This window comes from Dromaius novaehollandiae, chromosome W (genome assembly GCF_036370855.1).
Source record: "Dromaius novaehollandiae isolate bDroNov1 chromosome W, bDroNov1.hap1, whole genome shotgun sequence".
NCBI lineage: Eukaryota > Metazoa > Chordata > Aves > Casuariiformes > Dromaiidae > Dromaius > Dromaius novaehollandiae.
This window is the reverse complement of record NC_088130.1, coordinates 22,492,268-22,516,046: the sequence shown is the minus strand read 5'-3', so window position 1 is coordinate 22,516,046 and position 23,779 is coordinate 22,492,268. Positions and strand designations below refer to the sequence as shown.

General features: G+C 37.6%; 1 protein-coding gene across 1 annotated transcript in view; it reads right to left on the bottom strand.

The window, feature by feature from the left end:
- LOC135324501 (fibrillin-2-like) overlaps window positions 1-23,779 on the bottom strand; it is a 180,029-nt gene that overhangs the window by 79,672 nt on the left and 76,578 nt on the right. Inside the window, exons 13-19 of the mRNA XM_064501037.1 lie at window positions 23,441-23,566; window positions 22,654-22,776; window positions 21,475-21,597; window positions 15,076-15,228; window positions 14,170-14,223; window positions 10,773-10,898; window positions 7,764-7,889 (exon numbers count right to left, since the gene is read on the bottom strand). Coding sequence (XP_064357107.1) covers window positions 7,764-7,889; window positions 10,773-10,898; window positions 14,170-14,223; window positions 15,076-15,228; window positions 21,475-21,597; window positions 22,654-22,776; window positions 23,441-23,566 — 831 coding nt within the window. The remainder of the gene's footprint in view (window positions 1-7,763; window positions 7,890-10,772; window positions 10,899-14,169; window positions 14,224-15,075; window positions 15,229-21,474; window positions 21,598-22,653; window positions 22,777-23,440; window positions 23,567-23,779) is intronic.

Genomic DNA, 23,779 nt, shown 5'->3' with positions numbered 1-23,779 from the left:
TTCACAGTCCCACTAGTTAATGGGTTTACTTACCTACATAGTGTGATTAGGACTTGTCCTTGGATGCCAGCAGGTTTTTGAATAGTGACAGAGTTTTATGTTAGTGAAGTCAACTCTAAACTTGTAGATTATCCAGGTTACACATTAATCATACCACAGATGCAGAAACATCAAAACTGTAAGAGCTTATTACAACAAGGCAGAGCATTATATGAACACACATACACAGCGTCCAGGGCTGCCTGTACTGGGCAGTTGGTCGTATTATCTCAGGTTCAGTCCTTGCCCACCACAGCCAAAGTGAGCTTACTAAGTCAAGTGCAGCACTGAATAGGGCTGTATAGGGCCAGAATGGGTCTGGCACCGCTCACGTACTAACCTGATGTGCTGAGAAGCGCAGCACAGAGGTATTCAAGTAGATCTACAAAAGCCATCTTAGTTTTGGCAGAGCCTGCTCTAAACCTCAGTAAATAAGCCCCTGTCTATCCAAGCTGGCCCTCTGGAGAGCTTGCCAATGTTTCTCTGCTCTGCGTCCCTTCTCCTCCCCATAAGTACATTTCACACTTGTATCACCCAAAGCTTTATTATTCAGGGTATGCACCCTGACTTCCTAGCCTGTCTTTCCCTAGCCAGCAATACCTGGTAACGGAGAGTAGTCTGTGCTGCTTTTACAGAGAAATCATATATCTTGTTCCCACGATTAGAAACAGATCACACTGAGGCACAGAAGTCATCTTAAATATGTACTATATGTTGAATAAGTCTCAGTATAGAAATGATTTTGGAGAAAGATACATTTTTTCTTCTTTTCCATCTGCCATCTTGCTTTCAGCAGTTTGACTAGCTTTAAAAAATGAGACAAAAAATGAAAAGGATAGGTGAACTACATTAAGGCTATACGTAGCTTCTCCCTGTCAAAGGCATCAAATGTTCACTGTCTCTTATGACACAACAACAAAGGGACATCAAATGAAGCACGTTGGTAACAAAACAACTAAAGAAACGGTTCTTCACATAACGTGTAGGGAAACTGGAAATCCTTGCCCTAGAATGCTAAAACCCTGCATGAGTCAATAGTAGACTGGACAAGTTCATGTAAGAGAAATCCACTGAGATTTAGTAAATGCAAAGATCCTATTTCAGGCTCAGGAAGTCCTTGAACCACAAACCGAGATTCAAAAAGTATTTGTGGAAAATAATATTGTATGCCTGCTCTGTTGTTATACTTAACACCAGGACACAAGGGATCTTTGATCAGATCCTGTATTGCTGCTTTTCTGTACAGCATGATGCTCTGTCCAGCCAACAGCAAGTGCTCCTCCTCGCTTTCCTCAGTCATCAGTCATAGCCATAGACTCCAGCATTTGGCCATAGTGAAGTCTACCTTCAACAGCTACACTCTAGCATATAAAAAAGATGGCCAAAGTTTCCTCTACCTGCACACTTCACAATTTCTGCAAAGGATGAAGTCCAACGCATTACTACATTTATTCCCCACAAATATCTGCCTTGATTTTCTCCTCCAACTTCTTGCATCAAGGTGAGAAACTCCACAACAGCTTAAGGCAGATAAAGGGTTACCATGGTCCATCTTCCATCCCTTTAACTCTAACTGTCTGTCGGTCCAGATGCACACCTGCCACTTCCTCACATTGATTATCAATACCCATTTGATCCCACAGCAAATCAATTCAGTCAACTAAACCAGCTGAAAACCAATTATTTTTTAGAGGATTGTTTTGGATAAGTAGAGGTTCTCGAACAAGCTCCATGCTGAATCAGATGAAGAGATGGTTGCAGCACCATCAGTTTAGATCATCTGAAACTATTTGCAAGCATAGGTCAGTCAGCTTGTCCTATTATTGCCTTTTCTTGTTAAGTACAACTTTTTACTTGTCATAGCATCAGCTTTAGTCCATCAGAGGACCCATATACAACACAGAAAAGCAGGATTTCTACTTTCAGCTAAGGGGTAACTACAGGGAAATCCCCATGCTGAACAGAGTGTGATCACTGGCACAGAATCTTTGGGGCTCAGTAAGTCTCCATGGAGCACATGTGAACTCAGACTTATAACTTGGCCAAATATGAGCAGATTTTCGGATGAATAAAGAGACATCGTCCCAACACAAAAACTACCCCAAGAAATTTCAAGCTGCAACAGTACAGAGAGGCTGCAGCTTTTTAAAGAAAAGGTCACAGGTTTTACACATTTTTAAATACACAAAACATTTTCTTGCTAGCCACCCATTCTTAAAAGTGAACAAAATGTTTTTTTACAGGTCGAATGGTTAAAGTCCAGCAAAGATATTTAAAACTGAAAGTAAGAGATTTTCACGGAAAGTAAGAGATTTTCACGGAAAGTGTCACATGATATTAACTGGTAGCCCAACAAGACACATGTGCATGTACACAACCAGTGTGCAAGACCAAACATTATGTAAGCAGATAGCTACCACCATCCCAAACATCACTCCAATCATATTCAGAAGATCAAAAATGCATAAAACTTATAATATTTTGTACTTATAATGGTAAAATATTTTAGATTATTATGCCTACTTTTAACTCTCCCTGATCCTTTCACTAAGTTTATAATTGCAATTTTCTTCTAGTAAAGCACATCTTGTATTTTGGTTTTCAGAGTTAACAAGAGACCTGAACCTAACAAAAAATACTTCAGGACGCAGTCAAATATCCTTCTATAACTCTATGTAGAATAATTTAAACCATTCTTCTCACCATTCACTACAATCCCACAGCTGGAAGTCCCCAAAATTGAGACTAATGATAAGTGAATATACAGAGATGGAAGGACCAAAGCATCTAAAGTACAACACTCTATGAAGAGAGAAGCTGATCTCCTGACTTAATGGGCTATATATATGCTTTTCATTCTCTGGCAAAAGGCAAATAAAAGGAGGAAAAAAGACTCAAATCGAGCATCCAGCAAAAATGGTGAAGAACAGAATCATAATACACTGTAGTCAGACCTGACCCTTCTGCTTTTTACACCAGGAGAACTTCCATTTCAAAACAAGTCAGATGACTTAGTCTAAATCCTAGCTAAAGGTTGAACTGAATACGTACCTTGACAATACAGCTGAGTCAGTCTATAAGGTTGCTGCCATCCACCAAGGACATTCCCCTCCCATCCCTTCCTCTTCCTTTGTCTCCCAGTCTCAGTTCCAACCCTTCCCTAATTGCCAGTGCCAACCCTTCATGGATCCTACAGAAAAATATTCACTATTCATTTTCTGGGATGAGAACAGCAGAAGCATATAGCCAAGAATGGGGCAAGGGGGAAGCTGCATCACCGAACCATACTCTTCCTCATCTCACTTTGCCCTGACACAGATGAAGAAACGCTCATCCAATTTCTTTCTATGCATTAGAAACAGGGAGAGCTTTCACTGAGGATTGGGATATGCACATCTGGACGCATTAACTTCTTGAATCAGTATGGTTGTTTCTAAAATGATTGTGTGACTATGCTCTAGGCCCCCAACCCTGAAAAAAAACAGTTTATTACCTTCTGCATTTGACATGCTTTGGCACTATCTTAGCCAAAAAAAAGAAAGAAAAGAAGAAAAAAACACCAACCCCCCAAAAACAAAAAAGCCCCATACTTTCGGGTATTAACATATTTGTAACACTGCACTGACTACTCCCCAAAACCCTCATTCAGAAAAAAATATTTAAGGATGAATGCACTCCACCAACAGCGCTTTGCTGAATCAGGGCAAAAGAGTATCATATGCACAATGTAAACAAACTCCAAAAATTGTTTCCATACATCCTCTTATAACAATATTAAATGCTAATTTTAACAACAGTGAGCAAGAAAATAAATTGATTTTAAGTACTGCTTTATATTCAAAATAAAAAGCAACTATATATGAAAATATTTACCAGAGATTTTTCTTAACACTTTTTTTCTAAAGTAAAGTGAGTGTACGTTATAAATGCTATAGGAACAAAAATTGAAACAGTCCACTGTACATTCCTGGAAATAAACTTCAAAGCACATCTGGTTTACGTTTAACTAGTTATGTCACTGGAAACACAATCTAAACCACAGAGCTTGTTGTAAAAATTTCAACTTTCACAGACTCTGAAGGCTCAAACAACTCCCCCTTGTACCCCCCAGCACTGAATTGATAAAATTTTTCAATTGAACTATAAATGAAAACAGCAAAGGGTTTTGTTGTTTCTTCATGGTTACTGATGACAGTCACATTAATTAAAAATATACTGGTGAGTAATACATATCAGAGCAATTTCAGAACACAACACAAAGCTACTGTCTAGAGCAATCTTTCACAACTAGTGAGCCTGTAACTCCAAAGTGAATTACTTAGTGTTTCTTTGAAAACAGAATTTGGATGGAAAGAGATGAATTTCTTCCTCAAACTGCCAAGCCACTCAACTTTAGAAAAAGTGTAATAGATTTTATAGTTTTTACGGACAGTTTTATGCCAAACCATTCCTGAATCTTTTTTTTTTGCCTGATCAGCTAAATCTACATTTCAATCTAACTGCTAGATTCAAGATGGAGATGACAGATCCTTCACAACCCAAGTATGTAAGTTAATACACGTAGCAACAGCTAAAGTAACTGAAAATCGTTCAGATTCTGTTGCAGAGAGACAACAAACAAAAAGTATTTTACGCTGATGACATTTAAATATTAATGTTCAGAAAGAAAATATTCTTACAAATCTGAAATTTTAGTTAATGATCAATTTTGTTTTTTTCTGGAAATGAAAAAACAGATTTTTCTTAAAATTAACAGAACACAGTTTTATTATTTTAAATATTACTGCAGCATTCATGCCCTTTCATATTATCATCACTCAGTGTTCAGCAGACATACGGGATTCAGAAATGCTGCTCAGAAAAGCAAAACTGTTGTTCTGTGAAGGAGAGAGCAAAGTGTCCTCCTTTTCAGTAACAAACTAAACCTGATGACCACCATGAAAGGGAGCTGAGGCAAGGCCAGAGCTATACTGTTCTAGCATCTTTTGGAATACTAAATTATATTATTTCATTAGTCTTTGCACTAGTCACAGTACAAATATTGCAAATATGTACAGATACATGTTCTTTTAAGAATATCTAAAAAATGTGAACATTTCTAGTTAAAAAAGAAAATGAGATTAAATGCATGCATTAAAATCTCCCCAAAAGAACAAACAAAAATCCGAATAGCCTTACTTACGAGCTTGAATGGCCATTCTAGTAACTAATCTTTCATGATAGAATATATTTAAATTTATGTAACAACCCACTTAAAGAAGGTTTTGTGTGCATTTTCTACCTTCAGTTCAGGTCTGTTCCAGTTATGAAAAACTGGGGTACCTGTTTTACAAGCCAACTGTCACAAGCTTTGTACTGTGTCAGTCTAAACAAATTGTACTAGTTCACTAATCATATTTTCACACATGATAATAAACTGGTAATATTGGGAACGTACCTGATTCACTTAGATAAAACATAAAAGTGGCCACATTCCTTAGAAAAATGATCTAAGGTGCCATTAAGAGAGGAGATGCTATTGAGACTTCTACTAATATCTTCTCTTCTTGTATCTATACTTTCCTGTAAATTCTATTTTACCCCAACTGTAAAAAAAATATTGGGGGTGGTGGGGAGTACTGTGGCTTCCTTGGCTTTGCAGCCATTTTCAGCTGGCAATGCCATCTAAAGAAATCACCCTCTCCTTAGTGAACCAGTCATTCAGACGAACTAGTGAATTCATTTCCACTCCAGAATAACCCTCCCTCATGCTCATCCCAAGTCACCTCCTCACAAAAAAGAGACAAAAAAATAATGGGCTCCCCAAGCTGGTTCACTACATCATGATCCAAGCATCTGTGCTAGCACAAGGGAAAACATATGCAATGGTCCAGGAGATCACTTTTTTCCTCACCGGTGTCACACCGGTGGCTTAATGTGATCATGAAACCACAAAGTTTTGATCAAATCCTCATTTTGAGCCCCTTTATTACTATTATTATTAAAATATAAATTTACTTGCTCACCTTGAAACTGCATGCACTATTATTCCTATGATTTGGGCTAGAGTGTTTGCATTCTGGCATCACATTCATTTAACTTTTGGTCAGTGTCCTGCTTTGAAGTTGATGGCCTGTTCATCTTGATAATTAAAATTCCCCTTTGTAATTTTATTCCAGTTTCTATAGCTAGAAGATTCCTTAAAACACTTGCACATTGAAGAAACACAGTAAGCCATCTTCACAGCTACAAATCTACAGACACATTCTGAAGAAAGCATTTCGTCTGAGCACTGTGCAGAGATACTAGGCATTGAGACAACATAGCAAAAAGAACACTACAAATCCATGGGTTGTGACATAAGAAAAGCCCTGAGAAAGTGCTACTAATCTGTAATCTTTAATATATATGCAGAGAAGACATTTTAACTTTTACAAGTGGCCTCTGAAACACACATGCTCTAAAATATAAAGGAACATAATTCCTTTTGAAAGGAAGGGGTGAAGAGGTGAATGATTTGATCCGTCCAGAATTTGAACCATTTCGTGAGATGTTTTGAGTGTAAGCACATGTTCACTTTCCAAACAGTTGGAGACATTCAAAACACTATTGCCCCCATGTTGCTTGCTTCCACTCCTCTGCTGAAAACCGGCGAAGAACACATGAGCATTCCTCACCTGCTTCAGTGCAAAGTTAGCTCGCTCAGCATACGCTGCTATTGAAGATGGCTTACATTAACCTGACTGATCTTACACAGTAAGAATGGTTTAAAGAGTGCTTCCACTTTCCATTTTGTTTGTTTAGCTGTGCAGCAATAACTTCTGGCTGATCAGTAATTGCAAGCAGCTGAAGATACTAAGGTCTTCTGCTGCTCCAGACAAATCTGGAAGATGACATTTGTTCATATAATAGGTATTCCAAAACCAAGAATTATAACTTCCAGATCATTCACTCAGCACAAGACTACTGACTATGGAAACTTTCTTTCCATAGTAATATTGAGACTTACATATCATGGAACAAAATCACAAATAATGCAGAAGACTAGCAAAATCCTACTACTCTGAATGCTATTCAAAAAATGAGACAAAAGCTAATGCATCTATTTCAACTTCTTTTTTGTCCTGGCCTTTCTTAAAATTGTTTCATAACCCAAACTTCCCATTAGTTTCTGTAGTGTAACATTTTCTTTGAGCTAGCATCTGTGTCCTCTAGCAAATTAGGAAAGTAACTCTCCTTAGAGAATATATATTGTGAAAATAAAGGACAATTTTAATATCAGTAGGCAGTAATATCCAGATCCCAGAACTCAAACATCTCCTAAACATCACAAGTACTAGAAATTGATCTAGAGTTAACTATCACTGCATAGTGAAAGGAGACTAGAAAGCAGAGACTCTGATCAAAACAGACATACTTCCCTAAATGATAAACCAGGTCTCTCCATTTCATGATCAAAGGTAAGCTCATATTCTCTTTTATATTCACTTCAAAATGTCTTGTCTAAAGAAAGCAAAATATTTCACATAAAAATGAACTCATTGCTTGGGTAGAAATTCATTGTCAAGACTCAGCATACTAAAAAAAAACACTACAGAGAAATGCAATGACTTATGCTTTATTTTAGCCCAGTCTTCTTCTCTGGCTTTTACCATTATCCTGATCCTTTCTTGACCATTTAATTTTAATCTTATATAATGAGCAATAAAATTGCTCTTGCAAGTTGCAACTCACAAATTTCTCACCTTCACACGTGTCTGTCTCAGTGCTGAACACGTAACCCTTTGGACAAGTGCAGCTATAACTTCCAGGCATGTTTCGACAGAGCCCATTATCACACAGCAGTCCGTTCACTGAACATTCATCAATGTCTGGAAAAAGATCAGTTGGAGGCATCAATGAAAGCGAATACCCTGAGCTGCCTTCTCTTCCCCAAGTAGCCTCTGTTGCTTTCAGCAGCAACAATCATGTTGCCAGATATTGTTTTCTATAGTTGCTTTATCAGCAACACTATTTCACTAAGGTCTATCTTCTTTTGAAACCAGCAACCTGTTTTCTGTGCAAAAATGGGTTTCATAATCCATGAAAGGAATATGGCTGTGCTAAAATCTAAATTATATACTCCATATACTGCAAACGTCTCCAGAGTATACACATATACCTACCCTCCAGAGGTATATTAAACTAAAAAAAAAGCTAGGATTAAGACTAGGATATCAAGCAGACTGAACAGGAAAAACTCAGAAATTAACACCATTCCCTGAAATTCTTTTAGACTAGCTGTAAATGCGGGTAACAGAAAGCTTTCAATATTGTTCATTATCACAGTTCTTTTTTTTTTTTTTTTTTAAAGGAAAATGAAAATATAAAATCATGATTTTAACTGTCTTTCCTTTGATTCCTACCACATCACAAATACTTACGGCTATACAATAATACTGACAGGACAAAAATGTTTTATCCTGCTTCACAGTTTCTCCTATCTTTTGACTGTTTGATTCTCCAAACTGAACATCACACCTGAAATTGTTCTCTTCAAAGTAATTTTTTATGAGAGTTTAAGTTTAAAAATAAAAAAAGAAAAATAAGAAAGTAGTATTATTACAGTTTGAAGGCTTTTGGTGTGAGAAGAGTTTACCAACCCTGCTAGATTTTGCAAGCTATGTTTATAAATTTCTTTAAGATTCAGATGATGAATGACATACAATGACTCTGAAATTTAAGTTTGGCAGCTGTAATGGAGCTCTTCTCAATTGAGCTGTCCTTAATCTAACCTCATCTAATTTTAAATAAATAAAGGGGAATAGACTTGGAATTTGATGTTTTGAAGAAAAATAGATTAATGTTTATTTTCAGCGTGCTGTCATGCGATCCTTTGACTCAAACTAATGGTATTACAAAGATATTATTCCCTTACAGAGTTGCAGTTAAACTTCAGATTTGGACTGTAATCTGTTGTGATATGCATAGCATGATGAGAACATAGAATGATGCCATTTGTGCTCCAAAAACACTTAAAAGGGAGAAAATATTATCCGCATTGTCTATGACCAATTTTATTTCTTAGCAGCTCTTTACCTCTATCTTTAATTAAAATATTTCAGCCCTCTACCCCCAAACACTATTAAAATTAACATGACACTTGTTCAATGCTTGTTTTCAAAACAATTAAGGTACTTTTATCTGAGTGGTAACAATAAAATTCTTTTGAGTAAAATTCTCATATATAAGAATAAATGTATCCTCACAGTCAGTATACTGTATTTTTAGTTATATAATTAAATAAACCTATACCCATACTAGCACTTACATAATCCCAAGTGTAACTAGATAAATAAAATGCCATGCCATAAAAATCAACTTGAAAAGGGAATATTATACAAACTATTTAAAAAAACCACTGATAGTTTTCTGCAGGAGTGCATTTCCTGCCAAAAGGTCATATTTAGGGCCTTTATAAAGTAATTAGCTGTAAAATTCCTTAAGTCAAGCAGATGAAAAGAAACACTTCTATTACTTTATGTTTTCTTTGCATCACGAGGTAGGAATGTTTGGTATTAAAATTATACCACAATTAATAGCCCAGGTTTTCCCTACCAAGAATGGTGCGGTTTTGTTGACCACAAAGACCAATGGTAAGTCAGTAAACCTTCAAGTGTCAAGAGCAATAATTCCCCAAAATAAACAGGTCAGGTGGCATGACGATACTTAAAACTTTCTAATGGGTTCGGATATATTTCTATTAGTTACTTATGCAAATACATTCATACTTCAGTTTTCTGCTAAAAATTATATTGATTCTATAAGCTGTATTATTGTACAATGTGCCTATGGTATTACATACTTACTGTTCTGATATAAGAATTCCCAAATGAAATAAAATACTGAATTTCACATATGATATGAAATAGGTGAATAATAAAGTTAATTATATAAAGAGTGAAATGTATAATGTGCGCATCTTCTGCTGGGTGTTCCTAAACACTTACAGAAAATGTATCTAGATATTATAATGAAGTCTGGTGTGAACCTAACCCAAACTATAAACAACTTGACAACTAAAAGGCTTTTAAGTGAATGGCTCCTATACACTGGCGACCTGAGGGAGCATTCTGAGGAACAAAAGAGTGGGCTTGAGCCCACTGTTCAGCCATGACTTGGGAAATTCAAAGAGTGGGTCATTGCTTTCTTCGCAAGCTGAAACATTAAGAAATTACAGGATTCGGCACACAGCAATCCATTCCACTATACTCATGGAACTTGGGGACAATTATGAATTACTGCCTACCGCAAAGACTGTGTACATAGGCCACTAGCTGTCATTAATTATGATAATGGTAGTCACCTATTACATTTTATTAAGCTAAGTTGTGACCCTCAGATCTTGGCAAATTATCATCCAACCCTGAAAAGGACACACATTAGGAGCTCTTAACAATCAGTATGCATTAAAATGTACACAAATGCATTCATGCATATGAGAAAATTAATTTCTAACTTGCAGTGATATCTCCTGCCTACACTTTCCAGACAAACAGTAATTAAAAACAAAAACAAAATAACTGGGAGATATACCAGTAAAAATATTGGCTGTGCAATGACTGAGAAAAGTAGTTTCACCAAAGATTTTGTGCGTTTTCATTATAGCTGTAAGAAGTAGATGTCTTCCTTGCAACCTAACATTCTACCCATTCAAATTAGTATGAGTCTAGCAATGAGCTATTTGACAATAATAAACTAATCAAGCAACTTACCCACACAGTTCCTTCCAGAAGGATCAGGTTCGTAGCCACTGTTACAGTTACAACGATAACTGCCACGTAAGTTTTCACAAATTCCATTGGAGCAAATATCAGGATCCAATGCACACTCATTAATATCTGTATTAATACAACACAGAAGACAAAAGGATAAATAACCATATACCAAAAGGTATGAAAAGTATGATTCTGTGATAGACGTGGACAAACAGAGTGGAGCATCTGACATGTTGGAGGTCGGGACTGCTATTCAGAGCACGGTTATAGCAGTGGTATAGCCAGAAGGATGACGGAAGTGGTTATTCCTCTCCACTTGACACCAGCGAGGCCACACCTGGAACACTGTGTCCAGTTTTGGGCCACTCAATCCAAGAAAGATACCAACAGATTGGAAAGAGTCCAGCAAAGGTTCACTAAGATGATTAGGGGGCTGGAGCACATGATATGTGAGAAGAGACTGAGGGAATTGGGCTTGTTTAGCCTGCAAAGGAGAAGATTAGAGGGAGCTGTAATAGCAGTTCTCTGATATTTAACAGGTGGTCACAGAGAAGGTGGAGTCAGATTCTTCTTTGAGGTACACAATGACAGGGCAGAAGACAAATTAGGAGTTACAACAGGGAAATTCTCTCTGGACATAGGAAAAAATTCTTCCCCGTGAGAGCAGTTAAGCACTTGAGTAGGTTGCCTGAAGGGGTTGTGGGAGCTCCCAATCTTGAAGATTTTCCCAGCTCAGTGGGACAAGACCTTGAGAAACCTGACTGAACTTTGAAGTTAGCCCTGCTCTGAGCAGGAGGCTGGTCTGGGTGACCTCCAGACACACTTTCCAAACTAAATCTATAGGACACTACGTGTACGTAAGAAAACCAGCATGCAAAATATCTAGTTTTGCACTTAGTGCCCACGGTTTAATGGTCTAGGTAAGAAGTTAGAATTTACTAGGTGATACAAATATTTGCTGATGCATAGGTCAATACCACAAAATATTCAGTCCAGTATTATAGAAATTATAGTGCTCAGTGGAAATTTGAAATTTCTCTTGGATGGACAGAATAGGATGATGAATGAGATACATTCCCTAAATATACAGTCCCATATAGAACTTCTGCTATAGTTGGAAAATTCCAAAATATGCATATAAGAACAGGAACATACTATTCTTAATAATTTTTTTGCCTCCGAGGAAAAGAGGGTTTTTCAATATTCAGTTATTTTTTCCAATATGGTAGGCCCATTACTTTAAACAGTTCCCTTCACAAACACTGGAAAGACCAGTAGGGGGGCTGACCTAGTTTTGACTTCGTAAAGTGCTTATTTTACACTTGTACTGCTCAACTTTTTATAAAGGACTTAATCATGGTCCTCTTTAATCATGGTGCAGTTTAGATCAGGATCTTCCCTATGATTTACATTTACTCAGAAACATATTTGGAAAAATCACGCTATCTCTGGATTAAGCTGAAAAGCTATGAGACATCTGAAAATTTCATAAGAAAATATAAATTAGTGTAATATTTTCAGCTTTAAGTTTTCCTTTAAGCACAAAGTTTTCTGTAGTTTACAAAGCTCGTTTGTATCCTGGGGACAAATCAGGCACTTATCACTTCAGTGCTTCAAGAAAGTCTAGCCCTTCTCTTTACTTTTCATATTGAAGCAGAGAGTGAGATCTCTGTCCTTATCTATGTCCAGATTCCTCTCATGTGAAGACACGAAGGTGTTGGGCTTGTTAGTCACAAGCTGAGTGAGAGGAGTAGGTATCTGGTGACTTGCCCTGCAGTTAAATTAACAAGTCTGTGACAAGACCTCCATTGACAAAGTGTATTCTCACTCACCCTTGATAATCAGAAAACATGAGAAAAACAACAGAATTATTATTAGGCATCTGATGTGGGATCATTATCCCTCTCCTGTAGGAAATGGAACTGGTAAACAAGGTCTCTGGCCATAAGTAGAGGTAGAAGCAGCAGCAAGAAAATCCTCTGCAAGACTGCTGTGCAAGACCCACAGAGAATACTAGTTTCCTTTAGAAACCTAAAAAAAGGGGGGCTTAGTTTAGACATGAACCCCAGAGAGATTATAGTCTTCATCATCCACTTTATGGAGATCAAAAACTGGTTTTATGTTCTTAGTGAGGAATTATATTTTTGAGGTACCCAACAGAACGCATAACCTCCCTACCAGACTTCATACAAATTCTCTTAGTCAGACACTGTTGGTAAAATGATATTATGGTGCACTGCCATTAGTTCTCCGTGAGATGTAGAGACTCTCCAAAAAGAATCTAGTGGACCTTGCACTGAAGCAAAAGTTGAGAGAATTTACAAACTCTATACACTTCAAATTACTTACGAGCTTAGCAAGACATGAAAGAATGAGCTCATCCAAAAAGATAAAACTATGCCTACGCACTTACCATACTGAATAGAAACAGAATTTCTTTGGTTACAGCACTATTTTTAAAAGTTATGTAGGCTGCTACTAAGCATAGCAGCAGAGGGTCTCATTCAGTTCCTGCTGGACTGAATAGAAGTCTTAATGTTAATGTGGATAAGAACAATTGTGTTAAGAAAAAGCTATACACATTAAATGCATGCAAAAATACAGTATGCACTTTAATTTAGCTGCCACTTTATTAACTCATCAGAGTACTAGCTAGCAATAAATCATAACATTGTGTGTCACCATTCCTTCTTCAACCCACTCTACTTATTTGGCAGCTGCCACATGCGCAGCCAACTATTTCAGACATGGCTCAGCTAGTATTTGCAAAATCCTCCTCTTTGTGCAGCCAGAAAAAGGAGTTGGTGCTTCAGAGTTCCCAATACTACAATCGTGCTAAATACAATTATTACTAAATACTAATTAGTTCCTAAAACTAAATGACTTTCAGGATTTTTTTTAGGAGTATCTTTTTTTTTTTTGTTACTAGTAGTATTAAGCTCCCTTCCAACTCCAGTTCACCAGAGAAATTATACCTCAATGGAAAGAGTCCATGTACTGAATACTGGGTATGGAGTGAAAAAAAGGCTCCATTATTATCCCAGCTGACAGAAGAACAGTTGCAATGTAAGTGACTTCTGTCATTCCGAAAGTAAGAGAGACCTGACTTGTGCCTACTCGAAACAAACATGTGGCTCAGACATTTAAAACAGACATGACACGTTTTCTTTTTGGAGTCAGAAAAAATGTTGTAGAGAATTAATTCTAGCTTTTCCTTTGGACATCATTTAATTATTTTATTTTAAGAAAGCAATGAAAGTGTTAAAAGCAACAGGTTAATCTTGAGGGAAAAGTTTGTCTCTAGCATCTTACAGAAAAATTTAATTCTGAGCGTTCTTTTTTTTTTTTTTTTTAACCTTGACTCATCTACACTAAAAGAAAAAATGCAACATACCTCGTCCATCCACGGTAATACCTATTCCACTGCTACACAGGCCATGGAATTCAGCTACTCAGTTGAAGAAAGAGAGGTAGGAAAAAGAGAAAAACATGTTATTTGCAGTGCTTGACCAAATCCACTTGATCTTTTTTTCTAAAATGATTTTTGAACAATGTAACTAATGAAACGCCAACATTCACATGAAATAGGTAACTATTTGTAGACAATACAGCTATATGTCTAGTACCATTCTATCCTGAAATTTCACATACACACAAAAATGAAATTTGATAATAAGAATGAAGCACTAGCGTAATTCCATTCTAGTCTTGACTGTACTGTCTCAAGTTATTGTTTTCAACCCCAATACCAGTTCTACTTCACTTAATTCAAAACAGCTTCTACAATATCAGAAAGTGAAACTGAATAGAACTATCACCCAAAATGTGATCTGAGTTCTATTTACAAGTCATTTTTTTTTTAAATTGATCCCTAGGTTTGTTTGGAGAACTGATTCTTATAAGACAAAATAGAGATTTCTAAAGTGAAAATGGCCTGCGCTTTTAAACTGGACTGATTTGATTAGGAAATCTACAGATACCTTTGCCAGTAAATCTGTACTTTTTAGTTATAGCCAAAACTTAATTCAGGGACCCAGCTTCATCCATGTCATAGTCATGTGCTTTCATCTTAACTTTTGTCACAGTTTGGCCAGCTCTGGAACTTGTTTCACCTCAAATGTTACAATATACAAAAATACATAAACGCTCAATATCAGACACCAGAGATTTTCTTTTAAAAAAAAACATTTCCAGAAAGAATGGGCAGTTTCATTTCTCTTAAAGGCATTAAATAAATAAGCAACCTGCTTTTTTTTTAAGCTATGCTCACTGTTTTATTAGAAGAAACACGAAATTTTACCTGAGTTTTTGGCAGGGCAGGGGTGACATGGCTCCCCAAAACCATAGTCAGGATTGGCACAGCAACATTCAGACTTTGTCACAGCACCAGGAAAAGGACGGACACATACTCCTTTTTTGATGCCTCCATAGCATGTGCTGCGCATATGAGTATCTAAGAAAGAGCAAGCAAAGAAATAATTTTTGTCCTTAGGCTCCAAGTGAAATAAATGCATACTATTGCAAAGGGAGCTAAAAAGCAAGATCCTGTTCAATAAAAGGGTTATATTGGCTACATCTGCATTACTTTACTACAATTCTGATGGCATCCTCAAGGCCAGTTCTCACAAAGGTTAGCTCTTGGAGCACTCTCCAGAGCACTTTAAAACCACCTAAACTAGGATACTGTGGGCAAACTTAAGAGCATCCCATGGGACCTGTCACAGGTGATCCACAACTCTAGAGCAACTCTGTAAATCCATCAACATGCATCTCAATAAGAAACAAAGAATGTATTGTATCACCATGCCATGACTCCGCATTCCCTTTGGGAAGCCCTGCAATCATAACGTGGACACGCAGAACTCTTAATTACTTCCAAAATGCTTCTTCATATAGAATAAATCACCAGCAACCAGGTGCTGGTAATTTGGAATGCTATCTATTTCTAAAAGCAGGACTATAGCCTCTTACTATATGCACAGACCATGAACAGAAATGCAATCTTGACAGGCTCTTGAGACCAGCGTTTATACATTTATATGAGATTGTTAGTCCTAAAAGAGTTAAAGGTAATCTGGCACTAACACTGGATTAGGGGTAGGATATCAAAAAAGTCCCACCACCTGCTCAGCAACAGCAATTCTGCAATTCTCATCCCATGACTGAGTCAGGTAAATCAAACTGGCTGGCTTCACCACCAAGTAGCAGTGAGATGCCTCCTCCTAAGGTAGGCTTTTAGCCCTACCTTTAAAGGTTATCACCATCTGCTGCTGTGTTATAGTTACTCTAGGACTTACAAGAATCTCTCTTAGACTGTTTTTAGGTGTTTTTCTTTTTGTCATTCCAGGGTTAGACGCCTTTTTGTTCACAGACTAATATTGGACAACTTTTAATATGCGAGTTGGTACTCCACCTAAAATTGTGTTTGAGAACTGCTGGATACAGAGGAGGCAAACAGCCTTAGTTTTGGTTCCTGTACTTCTACAGGCACTTGTGAGAACTACAGAAATGCCCTGTGTTTCAGGTATCTTTAAGGACCAGGCCAGAACATGGCTTGTCTTTATGATCCCTGTCCATCTCCCAGTAAAACCATGCACTGTGGCCTGAATATGAGCCTGGGTGCACTTAAACGGAGAGGGCTCTGACAGAATCCAGATAGATGCCTACTTAAAATTGGCCCCAAAACAATGAGGAGAGGTTGCATGAAAAAGCTTATTACAGTGGATGAATATCCTGTGCCAATCCCAATAAGAACTGGCAATTCCTTGTGTTCTGCCTGCTCTTTGACCACTATAAGCTGGCTCCTATAAAACAGAATAGCCTGTATATAAATATTTTCTCTTGCATTTGGTCTCCCATGGAACAGACAGCTCTGGAGTATGGTTAAATGGGGCCCAGATTTCAAGGCTCGTTTCTTGCCAAGAGCTTTTGTGAAGCCAATGCAATTTGCTTTCACTTGACAGCAGGAAAGGATTTTTATGCTCGACAACAATCAATTATTTTTGCACAAGTAATGCCTGTTCAAGTACCCTGCAAAATCATTAGTTGTACCACACCCTTTCCCTCCACCTCTAGAAAATCCAGATACCACTCTGCCATCAATAAAGGGGCTTGGCTCACTATCCTCTCACAGAAGAGAAGACATTCCCCTATCTACATGCCTGAGAGAGAACGGAGAAGGAATTCAAGTGAAGGATCTGGCACCAGGGAAGAAAAGAGTGGAAAGCATGAAAGGCAGCCTTTAAAGATGCAAAGTTTGGGAAGCAGCTGGAGGAAGCCACAGATGCACTAAATATAAGAAGGTAGCAAGTGCTTTTTAAAAAAGCATTTTATATCAAAAAGAAGTGTAGGGAGTTTAGGTAGGGTTGCCTGACTAATGGAAAAAGAGTACACAGATCAGTGGCATAAAATGAGGTGATTATCATGGGGAAGAAGGATGGGGGGCAAGAGGGAGGGAAGGATTTGTTTGTGATGAAGAGAAGTAGAGATTTGTCTGGCTCTCAGACTGGCTCCCCTCTGTGCTGGAGCACACTGTTTTCAGAGGGCACAGAACGGGCCTATTTGTGATCTTTGCAGTTCAGCATTTTAAGGTATTTTGAAGCATTGCAGTGGCTTTTACTGAGAAGAGGTCAACCACAGCATGGCCTTACAGATCTTAACCGGAAATTATAGTGCTGACAGATTTGCTCACGTTGAAGTGCTACAACCACAAAAAACAAGGATCTAGGAACACCATCTTGCAGAAGTAAAAGCCCAGATCAGGCATGCTGTTACTCCAGCACCAAACAACGCTCGATGGTGTAATCAAATTAACACTGGTAGGTATCTTCAGCCCCATGAGCCCTGATAAATCCCCATCTAGACCTCTGCCAACTCACATGCTTCAGTGTGCATCCAATGACCCATCAAGCAGCCCTACAAAAAGGGCCATAGCCACAAGTCTCCTCCACAGCCTCGCTATCATCACAGCAACTGCCATGTTATGAATGGCAGTGATTTGCAAAGCCCACGCAGGATGAAAAACTGGTTCCTCCAGAACCTGAGCAGGATAGCACAGAAGTCCTCCCTGGGCTGCACTCCCTCTGCTGATATCAAGGATGAGAAAGACAGCCATTGCTCAGTCCATGGCTAAGTTACTGAAGGCACCTTGGCCATGCTCAGTTTCCCTGTGTCTTGATGCTTCTCAGCATGCACTGATGGACCTGCGTTGCTCTCCGTATAGGGTTTGATCTGTCCTGGCCTACCAATTTCAGAATGCTAGAGATCTTATTTCGTGCTGTGGGCCAGGATTTAGCACTGGTGCTGGTGTAACAGCATGCCCATTCCTGGGCTTCTACTCCACTGTTTCCTGGAGCATCCTCTGGTCATGTGTTTCCAGACTCTTAAATTTTGTAGTGTAGTACTTCAGCATAAGCAACTCTGTCAGCACAGTATTTTGTGGCCAAGGTCTGTAAGGCTGCAAAGTGTTTGACCTATACTCAGTGAGAGCCACTGCATCCTTCAAGATGCTTTAGAAGAATTGTGCAATGCTCAAGACAGTACTTTGGGGCATGGTTCTGCAAAAAAATCAGAGTAGCAGAAGACTCAGCTATTTTGTCCTGGATGGCTATGGCTCTGAGCAGAGATAAGAAGTGCAGACTAAATCGTAATTAAAAATACCTCAGTAGAGAATAAACAACATTACACAGAGCTACAGCAATAGCTCAGTTGAAGTTCTGAGGTGATAGATACACACACACACACACACACACACACACACACACACACACACACACACACACACACACAGCTGAGGTATCTGAGCATGAAGCTACAGACAGAGGTATAGGCAAACCTGAAATGCCTGCAAATACTAGCTTGGCTCTAAGCATTTATCTAGCTGGCCTTCTCCAAGCATATATTCCCCTTTGCTGTACATATTTTTTTTCCAAACTTGTATGATGTCTTGTGCCTGATTTTGCCATACTTATTAATGTTAAATAAAAAAGCAGTTTATTCTATGAATAGTCCCACCAGAATCAACGGCACTATTCATGAAATAAATTATTGTTCAAAGTGAGAGTGACAGAATTGGACTGTAGGTTCTGTCATTTTATGTTTTTGCTAATTGCCTAGCATATTTGTGGGAATGCTATTAAAATGAAGCCCCATGTAACTTATTAACTTTCAGACTACAGACATTTCTAGCAGGAGAGTGTCTGAAAAATATTATTTAGCTCATGCAATGTATGAGACAGAATAGCCAGACAGAGAATTCCTGTAGCTAACACAGCATATATAAAAAAGAATTCTGAACAGCAGATTGGCTCTGAAATCGTGTTTTGAAGGTCATATATGAGGACATTTTTGTTATGCAGTATTTGAAATTTCCTATGTTACTTTATGCCTGGAATAACTACATCATCATTTTAAAATGAATTTTCCAAATAAATCATGATTCTGTCTCATGATTTTTGCCATATTAAGGATATTTCCTATTGAAAATGTAAGGATTTATGGTAAATCTTAAAGCTATGTGACATGTGGAGTTGAACATTTTCAAATGAAAACACTCTTCACAGCTGACAGCAAACTATTGAAGTCCTTAGCTGCTACAACTGTGGAAGCAATAGGTAAATGGGAACACAGAAAATGGAGCACTGAACTGATTCTTTACAGCTGTATCACTGACAGAGGTAAAGATGAGGCCAACTTGGACCACAAAAGGTACTGAACAGCTTGTACTCAAACCTGGTTTTCCTGCTGTGCCACTAAGGAGTGAAATTCCTCTATTAAAAACAGTACACCAAGGCTTTCCACGCTGTGTATGATTTTTTCACTACTATTCTCCAAACATTTAATAAATCAGAAAAAAAACCCAAACAATGTGGCTACTACATCTGAGAGAGCAATCCTTGTTTTTGTTGGTTCAACCCTTAGTACAGTTTTGCTTACTGAAAAAAACACATTTATTTAAAACAACAAAAACACCACCAGATATTTGGGTTACAGTTGAGAGTCTACAAAGGTGCTTGGCTAAAACTTTTTTTTTTTTTAAGCCGTGAGTTAAAGCTTTAGTAATGCGCTTATTAAACCGAACTGATAACAGAAAGGGTCAGCTTACATAGTTACTTCTGTACTAGATTTTAATTTAAAGAGTGATGAACTTCTGCAGCATTTAAGATTTTATTTTAAATGGAATGATACAGTAACACAAGGACATAGTATCCTGCGTTCCCTTCTTGTGAGATGATCTCCAAATATTAGGATGAAGTATGACTTTTCTTGACCTAGACACAGGCAGATAGGACATACGTGCTAAGTCTCATGTATGAGCAGTAACAGTCATATAACTGGTTAACATATCTGACTACTGCACAGCTAGGCAAATGGTTTGCTCACTTGCAGTGCTGCATGGGACTTCTTTACTGCTCCAGGAACCTGTTGGACATCATGACATATCCAGCTGGCCTGATCCAGTACCAGCCCGCATTACTCAGTTACCAGCAGCATCTAGCACACAAGGTCAGTACCAAAAGAGAAGCTAACGTGCTGTGCTGCTGTTAGACGTGCACCCTTCACTCGAGGATGCCCCATTACAAGCATGTTCCTCTACTGAAACTGAACACCAGCACACCATGCTTATCCATGGACTCAGTCTTGGGTCACCAAAATGATGAGATGACAGATAGGTTCATACGCAAAAAGAAAAGAAACTTAAGAGACATAGTAGAAGTGATCTTCTGATATACAGGAGAAAGGGAAGATGGAATACCCTGTGGATAAACCAAAGTTAGTTTAAAAACATTGCAGTATCACAATCCCTAGCACATATCCATTGCTCTCAGAGATGTTTTTAACATGCACATCACTCTGTACCCTCATCAATAGCAATCAGCACAAAATAATGGGTTGAATACCTCTTGCCCTCTAGCCGTCTTTATTTTTCATCAGGTTCAAAATGCTCCGTTTTTCTTGGGGGAGTTCCAGCACAGAAGCTATGCTATAGCTTGCAAACACTCCTGGTGAGATTTGGGTGAAGAACCTGTTAACTGTCAACTAGTAATTTGTGAGGGGATAAGAGGCTGCAGCTAATCAGTAGACTAGCGAGGAAGAGACTCACAAAACAATTCTCTCAACAAAGAGGAATGCCAGGAAGAGTGAAGCGACATATTGTAAGTTTAATTTGTAGAAAAAACAAGTAAGCAAGAAGTAGTGCCAGTCTGATTTCACAGAAAAATTTAAGCTTCTTGCCTTTTAACATTAAGCTTAGAGCATATCATAATGCAAGATTTTCTAATAGTTATTAATAATGATATTTGAGCTCACAGAAACAAGACTATCTAGTTTTTACTATTTTTCCTCCTAGAGTTTTGAACACTACAGTACAGAAAGAATAAAATGTTTTCATATTAGAAAAAAAGAAAAAGGGAGTGCAAAAATATCAGTGTTTCAACCAAAAAATATACTTGCTTTAGTGACTTGCAATGAATGATGCAGAAGTGAATACACACACACACACATATATATACACACATGAATGAAAGCCAAACACACCAGTTTTATGGGAGAACAGTTCCTCTGTGATTAATCACTTTAATTCTACGACTGATGTTAGCATAAATGAAAAGGATGCCATTTAATGTGTTTCTTTCATTCAATAACCTGATGCTTTAATTTGACAACACTTGCTTTTCAATGAGAAAAGAGTCTCCCTTACCTACACACACACGACCATCGACTCCAACGGCCAGGCCAGGTGGACATTCACACCGAAAGGATCCTTCAGTATTTATGCAATGACCATTCATGCAAATTCCTGATGTCTGGCATTCATCAATATCTGTCAGGAGAAACACAACTCAACAATCTGTTCACAGCTTTTAAGCTTAAGTTTACAATTAATGTTTTTAAAGCATTGCTTAATATCTTTGTGATACCTGAGGAATCATTAATGTATCCTTGTTTTATTTCTAATGAATTTTTACCTTAAAATTAAACTAAATAAAATTCCAGCTGTGCATTAAGACAATTTTCAGAAAAACTATATGGACATTTCATACTCCACAATAAGCAAAATAAGTGACAAATTTTCTCCCTTGTCTTCCTCCATCTCACGATACTACAACTTTGCTTTAAAGTCTGGTTAAGGAAGCATTAATCACAGCATAACTTTACAATGGTAAATTTTCATTTCAAAGACCTTTTTAATGGTCAATTTTTATCTAAGTGACTGCACATTAAGATATTCACAATTAATACAAATCGTTCAACTTCAAAGCAAAAATCCAATGGACTTAGATGATTTTGCACCTATCAGAAATGACTGAAGCCCAAACCTACTTCTAGTGGTGGCAAATAGGTATCTTCTATCAGGTCACTTTAGCTGAAGCAAAATCAGACTCCACTCTTAAAATGTTTAATGCAACATTTTAATGACTTCGCTTTAAAAAGTTTGTAATGTTGTATGGCAGATACATTGTCTTAAATGTTATGGACTCTGGACTGCTAGAATAGCGATGTGGAAAAAGTATTTGTGTATGCTTATCAATGTAGTATCTTTCAAACCTTTTAAACCTCTGACATTGCTGCTCGCTTTACCATTTCATGAAGGCATTCAGATTTTGCCGAACCTTCGATGACTCCAAGATGTTTCAAAAGCCAATTTATCATCTATTGCTGCTTTCACACTACTACTAAATAATTCAGTTATTTTGTTCTGGAATTCAAAGACTTATTTCTATGCAGTTTAAAATATCTACTGTAATAACCTAGAAAAGTATTAGTATGATATTAAATCCATATGACAAAAGATTGCCATTCTTGCATGAATGAATGGACAGGAAAAGCTGGTTTCAATCAAAGTTGTCTTAATGTGTTACCCCACAATTCTACATACCAGTACAGTAACGCCCATTTGGAGCCAGAACAAATCCTGGTTTGCAGATGCATTTAAAACTCCCATCCTCATTTATGCACATCCCATTTAAACACATGTTGGTAGTGGTACACTCATCATGGTCTGCAAAAAGACACAGCATAAGACACAGTATAAACACACACTGGACAGATGTGGCAAAGATTCTCTCATCTGAAGATTAATTTCTAGTAACTCTGATCAAGTATTTGACAAGCTCTCAGTCTACAGACAAAGCAGCAACATTCTTCACCCGTCTCAATCAGATTACTCAATCTGATCAATTAATCTCAATCGATTACTGTGCATATTTCAAGACTGGGTATGGAAGAACCAGGTGCATTTTTCTTTCTTAGCTGAAAGGATAAGAAGCTTCAATCACATGAAGGATTTCAGAACTTGTTGCAACAGACTGTTTATCTAGGAAGCTTCTGTGACATAGTACAGCCAAATCAAAAGCATGAATTTCTTCAGCAGTGCTGACATACAAAACACTCCCTATGAAGCATTAGGGAAAAATGCTATTCCTGGGACAGGTCGTTACCTGGGTCTCTTGATGAGAGATGTAGCTTCAGAAACAGAAATCACTTCAAGTTGTCTTTGGAATCATGAAGTTCCGCATAGTGTCTATTTGACTGCAGAGGCTGTAAGTTCACCTCATGCCAGATCTTATTTCACTAAATGTAATCCTTAATGATCAAAAGCACTATGAAGTACAATTTCTAGAATCACAAAGCTAGTCCCTGCCAGTATTAAGAAGAATTCTTACCCACACAATTTTTTCCATCTGTAGTTAGTTCAAAGCCAGCATTGCAAATACACTGGAAACTTCCATCAGTGTTTACACACCGGCCATTTTTACAAAGAACACCATTCTGGATGCATTCGTCTATATCTAAATTAAAAAAAAGAAATCACATAATCAGATAATTACCACTGATAAGATAAAATATCATACAGTGACAATTACTGCTTTGAAAAATGCTGGCACATTATCTAAATATTACTTAGAAAAAAACCTTCCCAAAGATGGTAAGAAATCACTCTTATTCCATGAGAGATGTAATAAACATTATTTTAGACTTGTACAATAAATGCTACTTTTTAA